Source organism: Ceratotherium simum, chromosome 17 (assembly GCF_057802395.1).
Source record: "Ceratotherium simum simum isolate JZ-2026a chromosome 17, ASM5780239v1, whole genome shotgun sequence".
NCBI classification, from domain to species: Eukaryota; Metazoa; Chordata; class Mammalia; order Perissodactyla; family Rhinocerotidae; genus Ceratotherium; species Ceratotherium simum.
The window spans coordinates 15,636,721-15,644,085 of NC_141916.1; the positions used below are offsets into that span (position 1 = coordinate 15,636,721).

The 7,365-nt window shown below is 58.7% G+C and overlaps 1 protein-coding gene across 1 annotated transcript; it reads right to left on the minus strand.

Moving 5' to 3' along the window:
- Positions 1-216: 216 nt before the first annotated feature.
- On the minus strand, positions 217-1,827 carry HOXC12 (homeobox C12). Its single transcript, XM_004429133.3, has 2 exons — positions 1,218-1,827; positions 217-483 (listed from the first exon to the last, which is right to left on the minus strand). Exons 1-2 carry the CDS (start codon positions 1,825-1,827, stop codon positions 245-247), a joined length of 849 nt encoding a protein of 282 aa, XP_004429190.2. The 3' UTR covers positions 217-244.
- Positions 1,828-7,365: the final 5,538 nt, after the last annotated feature.

Below are 7,365 nucleotides of genomic sequence, written 5' to 3' on the forward strand. Positions count from 1 at the left end.
TCTCCGCCTGCAACTGTGGGCTTCCTCTCTCCCTGGCTGAGTTCTTCCCTTCTCTCTGGGACCTGGCAGGGCCTGTTGGGGGTGTGTGGGAGGGAACCACGAACAAAACAGATAAGAGGATGTCCAGGGAGGGCCTGCCAGAGACGCCTGGCGTTCTAAGCGGGGACTGTGTCCCAGGCAGCGCCCCCTCTCGCTCTCTGCCAGAGACAGGCTCAGTCTGGGGCTGGCGCCCGTGTCTTGCCCCCTAAAAGAAGGAGAGAGCTTGCTCCCTCAACAGAAGTCTTTTCTTTTTCATTCTCCGGTTCTGAAACCAGATCTTGACCTGCTGGTCACTAAGATTCAAGCGGTCTGAGAGTTCCCTCCGGCGCTGCCGTGTGATGAACTCATTCACCAGAAACTCGCCCTCCAGCTCCGCCAGCTGCAACTTCGAATAGGGCTTGCGCTTCTTCCGTGAACGGCTGTGGATCGGGTACCAGGGCGCGCCTGGGTGGAGATGAACCGGCAGGGTTGGCCAGAGGACCAAGAGGTGACAAGCCCAGTGCCCGTGGTCCTTCCCCAGCCCCTTTCACCTTGGCCTAACTGCCTCCTCTCTCCTACACAGACCCTCATCCTTCTGCCCCCATCATTCTCTTTTCCCCCTTTACTCCTTTCCCTTGCCTCCCCAACCCTACCTCCCACTGGGGTATCTCTGACCCTGCTATGTTTCTATCCCCTCACTTCTCCTGAAACCTCTCCTTCTCCAGGATATCCTGCCCCCTCCTCTCCCATCCTCCAGAATGGGTCCCTGACCAGTTAGAACAGATATGAGCAAGTGGTGAGAGTAAGCCTTATCCCCTGGCATTTCTTAAAAGAAAAGATATAGGTAATGGGGCCTGTGGGAAGGCAGAGAGAGAGAGGCCCTGGGAGAGCAGGGACCAGTCTCTCCATCCTCACCCCCCACCCCCCAGGCCTGGGGAAGCCTGTATCAGAATCCCCCTTCTCTAGTGCTCCCTGCCCTCTCCAGCCGCAGGCGGATGAAGAAGGGAATCTCTTCCGTTCTTTTATGGGGATATTTACATGTTTATAGGGCTCCCCCACTACCCCGCACTTCTTTTTAAAAGAAGCTCTTGCTCACTGTACATTCTGTCACCCCAGGCGGCCCTAGCTCAGTCCTACACTCCCCGCCCTGGTAAGATGTCCTGCCCGAGTACGCCTCACGAGTGGGCCGGGGTCCTTACCGCTGGCCGAGAGCCCGCCGCCAGGGTTCAAAGGCGACACCAAGCTGCCGGGGTCGCCCGCGCCGGCGCCCTTGTTGCTCTCGTTGAGCAGGGACGAACTGGAGTCGGATTCCAGCGACTGGCACGAGGGCGGGTCGTGCGGGGGTCCCGCGCCACCGTCGCCACCACCGCCGCCTGCCGCGTAGTCGTACTTGAAACCGAGCGCAGGCGGCCCCGACGGCTCCAGCGGCAGCAGCGCTGCTCCGGGCGCGACTCCTGGGCCCGGGTCGCGCCCGCGCTCCTCACGCTTCAGGCCCCCGCCGCCGCCCTCGGCGCACGGCTCACGGTAGTAACCCTTGCTGTCCTCCACGCGCGCCAGCTCGCACGTGCGCCCAAACGGTGGGTTGAGCGACACCGGGCTGCCGAGATAGGGCTGCGGGTAGCCATTGCACGGCTCCGCCGATGGCCAGGGCAGCGAGCACACGTTGTCGCGGCGCGGGTAGGACAGCGAAGGCAGCCCGGGCAGCTGCGCCCCGGACGCACGGAAGTTGGGGAAATAGAAGGTGTCTCCCGTGTGGATGTTCACCAGCGGCCCCACAAATCCGGGATTCAAGAGATTATGCTCGCCCATTTCCGCGGGACCCGACCGGCAGCTTCTACTTTATTGCTATCTGACATTAAACATAGTTAAACCTGCACCGGCCACCCATTGGCCGTCCAGCTCACGTGGGCGCCGCCGCCAGGGGGATGGGTGGTGACAGCGAATCCCCCCACCCTGCACCAACTCCAACTTCCCCCTTCCCCAATGTGGGGGGGGGGGCGAAACGCGGGGGCAGATTTATTCGCTGGATTCTGGTTTTTAAAAAAATCATATACAACCTACGAAAAGAGTAAGGCAATCGCCCGACACGGGGCAAAAGGAAAAAAGCCACACCAAAAATTCCTGCACACACACACTTCTGCACCCTGCACCCCCCCCAGATGTATAATCTTCTCGCCAACAGCTGGCTGAACACAGCTCGTCTCTCTTTAATTAGCTCCTTTATTAACTAAAACCGTTGGAATTTACAATATCTCCCCCAATAAATTACTATTAGATATTGTGTCATATAAAGTTTACTGGCTGTTTAAGGAGACGGATGAGCCCTTTGGCTCGGGGTTTATTTACAGTAGAGGCGAAGTGGGGGAAGGACAGGTTCCCCTGCGCTACCTCTCCCAGCCCTGCCCCTGCTGCATCCTCTCCCTCAGCTCTTTCTTCTCAGGAATCTGGGGAAACATTTGGGGTCCTCTCCTCCAGGAAGGACTCAGCGAGAATTGTTAATGCTGGGTCTCCCCCCTCCCAGGTGGGAGCCACCCCGACCTCATACCTCCACTCACCGTTAAAGCAGGGATGCAGAGCGGAGGCAGAAGAAACAGAAAAGGGAGGCACGCAGCTGGATGCGGACTTGCCTGCCTGCTCCTGAAAAGCTGGGGGCTGGCATTACTCTTCCCTCTGGCTTCCGTGGGTCAGAGGGGCTTCTGAGAGTCTCCCAGAGTCTTTGCAGCAGGAGGCTCTGGGCTTGGCTGTCCTGAAAAGCTCCAGATCCCCACTGCAGAGGAGACAGCACACTCTAGAACCGGCCCAGCCTGCCACTGGGACCATCAGATACCAGTGCCGAGGCAAGTAGGTGTGCTGGGAGTGAGAAAGAGAACTCCAGAGAATTCTCGTGTTGGGGGTTTAAAATTATATTTATGGTGCTAACCTCAACAGCTCCTTCCACAGAAGGCTGAGAACCCATCGCTGGCCACTGGAGAGATTAATCGACATCTGAAAACCACAATCAGGTCTCAACTAAGTCCACAGAACACAGCCAAGTGGATTAAAATGAAGAACAAAACAAAAACCTTCAAAACTAGATTATTCTATTGGGGTCTAATAGACAAAACACGGATTTCTATGTGATTATTTCAGGCTCCTATGCAAGGCACGGCTTTAAGTAATATAAGGTGAGATAAAAACATAGTTTAGCAAACGTCTAAATACGAGAAAACTCCAGAAGACTTAGAGAAAATTAGAGAGACGGAGAGAGTCTGAGAGAAGACAGGAAAAAGAAACCCATGTAGGTGAAAGTAAAACATCTGAGAATGAGCCGAAGCTACCAAAGCAGACCGACGCAGAAGATTCTCATCTCTCTCTTTTTCTCTCTCCTCTGCAGGACGCGACAGAGAAAAACGCAGATTCTTCGAATTCCACAGCTCCTGGGGCGATTTCATATCCCAAACCATAGCTGCTCACTCCGACAGAAATGTGTCCGCGCGGGCGTCGCCCTGCCCGGCGCAGCTCACAGCTCGGCGGCGCCCGCCCTTCGCCCGGTTTCCCCCTCTCCGCCCTGGCCTGCCAGGCCGCCTGGCCAGGTCCCTCCTGCCCCAGGAGCCCGCCCCGCGCCCGCTGGGCCCCCTTGCCGGAACCGGAACCGAGACCAAGCGGTGGGATGCCAGGCCCACGCAGTCACCTCTAGTTGGCACCGCGAGAGCCGGGGTGCCGAGGAGCGGGCAGGAGACCGCCTGGATTGGACTTTTTGTGCTTAATTGATTAAACGGCTGCGCGGCTGCCGAGAGGAGCATCCCTCAGCTGCAAATTCCACGTCGCAGCATCTCCAACATCTTATTTATGCGCCTTTTCAAGATGCATTGCTGAGCGCCACTGAAATTTTTATTTTTAAAAAATTTATTTGGGATTATTTTTGTCATAAAGATAGACAGGATATGACTTTAATATTGTTGCTGTTTTCAATTGGAACACTGCGCCGGCGGCGCGGTCTCCAGGCCTCCAGGCCTCGGCGCTCAGCGCCATTGTTGGTGTGCGGGATGCCGAGCTGAGCTTTGCCGAGTAATCACTAGTCCTTGTGAGGTGCAGGCTTCTCCTCACTCTCTTTTTTCCCTCCCAGATGACTCCAATCTCCTAGGAGGGGGAGCCCAGGAGGATGGTCTCAGCCTCTACCCATCCTTTTCTAGCTCGAAAATCTCAGGCCCAGGGCTCTGCTCGCTGCCCTCCCGGCCAGGCCGCTGAGCACGGAGAGCGGCGGCCACGGGGCGGCAGATGCAACGCCGGGGAAATGAGGATCGACTGAGGGCTTCTTTTTTCCACACGCGCAGTTTCTCACTGTCCGCTTTGGCCCCATCAAAAAAAAAAGGCATTTCCCCAGGTTGCGGACTCTGCGGCGGGCACTAGCACACGCACAAACCCCTCTTCCTTTCGTGCAGCCGATCCTAATTCCTCTCAGGGAGAGCTGCCTAGAACCATTAGCAAAATTCGCGTCCCCGGTGTCCTGCTCTTCGAGGTCCATTGTGAACCTAGGGGTTTTCAGGACCCCGGCGAGGACCCAGGCAATCTAAGGGCCCAGCCTCGCCGTGCACCACTGCGGTTCTGTCCGTCCGCCTTTAAGGCACCCCGCGGCACAGGCAGCTCAGGAGCCCCTTCCTTAACCGGGCTAGGACAACCCGCCTGCCCCCAACCCTGCCCCAGTGTCGCTCCCAGCCTGGGTCCCCGGGGCCGGCGGGAGGCTCGGGTGCGAAGCTTCAAATCTAAATCCAGCCTCAGCGAGAGCTGCTCAGCTCGCCAGTCTGTGAGGGCTGGGTGAGGAGACTGGGGCGGACTCGCTGCCCAAGGCGCCGGGCAGCTGCGTCTAGTGGGGTTAATCCGCCGGCACTTCGCAGACCACATGCAAAACTGTGACGGCCAGTCCCAGGCTCCCGCGCGGAGCGATCTGTGCGTCCACTCTCCAGTACATTCGTCAAATCGCAAGGTTAGAAAAGGTGGCCTCCCTGGGCCACGGGCTCATGCTGCAGCTGGCCTGGCTCAACCATGCCCCGCTTGTTAACTCGGGGGTTAATTAAAACTGAAGGCCGGGATGTGGTCCAAGGCTTTCCTTGAGGACCCGCGGCAGCCCTCGTGCTTCTGCGCATCCACCAGCTGGGTGCACCGCCGCCTCTCCCGCGCCTTCTCTCTCTGAGCCTCCCTCCCTCCCTCATCATCGCGGCCTCTGCGCGTGGCCTCGAGTCCCCGCCACAGCCCAGCCAGGAGAAAGGAGTTAATTATCAAATCTACCCGGCTCTGGCGGTAGGGGCAAAGCCGCTGCGGGAGGCTTAGGTCACCGCGGAGCGGCTGTGAGCAGCCGTGTTCGGACTCCCTCGCCAACCCTAGGTCGGAATTATTCGGCGGGGTTCTGCCTTCTCCCCGATCAGTCGAGAGGCCGCGGCGGCCCGGTTCAAGGTCATTGTCTAGCTTGCAGAAAGAGGTTCCGCCGCTATGCAAATGAGGCAGGGCCGGGGCCCCTGAAGGGAGGTGAGTGGGAGCTGGGCTGGCGGTGGAGGGGAGGCGAAAAGTGGTAAATTGGGAGGGCCTGGGCCCCCGCCCGACCCCTCAGCCCTATTTTGCCCCTTTGGGGCAGGTTAGTCTTGGGACAGGATTTTGGCGGGTTCAGACAAGGCTGAGGGGTGGAGGTAGGGGGCTCAGTCTCCTCTTTCTTCCCTTCACTAGCTCCTCCAGGGGTCAGAGCCCACCTGGCTCCCAGGCCTCTCTACGGGTGCCCAGGACTTAAGGGGAAGATTGGGAGACCCCTTCCCCAGGTGCTGCCTTCTAGGGATCTGCAGCCTGGGGGACGGGGGTTAAAGGCACGTTGGGTGAGGGGGCCCAGTCAAGCTTTCAGACTCACACAAGCAGCCTGGGGTCAGCAGTGTCCTGCAATCTTTCTGCGGCTCCTCTGGGCCCCCTCCCACCACAAGACCCCAGCGTGTTTGCTATTCAGGAAATGGAGAAGGGGTGGGGGAATTCCAGGTGGTAGCGTCTGGGACAACATCTCTCCACCTCTCACCTGAGCATCCCTAAATGGGCCTTTTTCTCCCTTTTTCTCTGTTCTTTCGGCGCGCTAATAGTTAAATAGTTTCGCAGCTCTGACATTTTCCCCCTCCGCCAGCAGAGGATCTCCTCCGCCTAGTGAATTACTGAGTCTCAAGAAAGATGTGGGAACCAAGTTAAAAAAAAAAACAAAACTCTCATCAAACGCCACACCCACAGCCGCCTGCAATGTATCCGGGAGCCCGGGGCCTGGTCTCCGCGGACCTCGATGCTCGGTATGGGGTGAGGACTGCCCCAGTGCCCTCTGCCCCACAGCCGGAGGCTCGCTGTGACCATGGCCTCTCGCCAGGCCTAGCTTTGGGGAGGGATCTCCCCAAAAGATCTGCTTGGGGTCTGCTTTGCCCAGATCCACAACTGCTTCCCAAATCCAAGCCCCCAGTCCAGGGTGGGGGGGCGCGGGCGGATTGGGATGGGAGCAACCCACCCAGGAGGCTGGTTGGGGTGGGAAGATGTGCTACTAACCCCGAGGCTTGCTGGGCTGGGAGAGCGGGGGTCCACTTACCTTTGGAGACTGAAGAGGTTCAGAAGGGTGCGGGGCAGGAGTTCTCAACCTCTAGAAACCCTCTGGGTCCCCCCTCCCAAGGCTGCCCGCAGGCCAAGCCAAGGTATCCGAGGAGGGCGGGGCGGAGGAGGCGAGGGAGCGGCCAGCGGTAGGCGCGCGGGAGCTCAGTTGCAGAGCATCTCTGGAGAGGCGGCCTTTTATGGGCGTTATTAGCGCCCCTGTCTAGACTGGAGACGACACCTCCTCTATGTGTAAACAGAGGCGGTGGGGTCTGGCGGGAAGGGGGATGGCGCGTCAAGGGGGCCAGCGGCCCTCCCCTTCTCTGGCCACCGGAAGATCAAGGCCTTTTCCACCCTCCCCCCTTCCCTGTGCTCCCTGTGATGTCAAGGTCAGAAAGACCTAGTCACGGTCAAGGCTAAAAGAGGAAGAGCCTGGTTGGTTGCTAAAAGGCTCTGGCCCCCTCCTCCTCCCAGAAGCCCCTAGTTCCCCAGGGCCTCTCAGTCCTACACCAGCGCAGGTCTGGATACTCGTCCGCCTGAACCAGCACTTGGAGTTTTTTGAGGGGTGGGCTCCCGGCACAATCAGTCGGATCCAGGTGGATGCTAGGGTGGGGAGTTCTCTTTTGAACAGAGGGGGCTGCTACAGGGTCCCCAGCTCCAATTCTCCAAGAGATGGAGAATGTCCCAGAGGCTGCCCCCACCTTACACCCACACTGGCCCCCTGACCCAGCCACCTGTGACTCAGCCTCGGGAGCAGATGGTCTGGAGACA

Bases quoted from the DNA above. Each gene is read 5' to 3' on its own strand.
- HOXC12 (XM_004429133.3), bottom strand. From the start codon at position 1,827: ATGGGCGAGCATAATCTCTTGAATCCCGGATTTGTGGGGCCGCTGGTG. The intron at 484-1,217 runs GTAAGGACCCCG...ATCTCCACCCAG, and splicing joins CGGCGGGCTCTCGGCCAGCG to GCGCGCCCTGGTACCCGATC.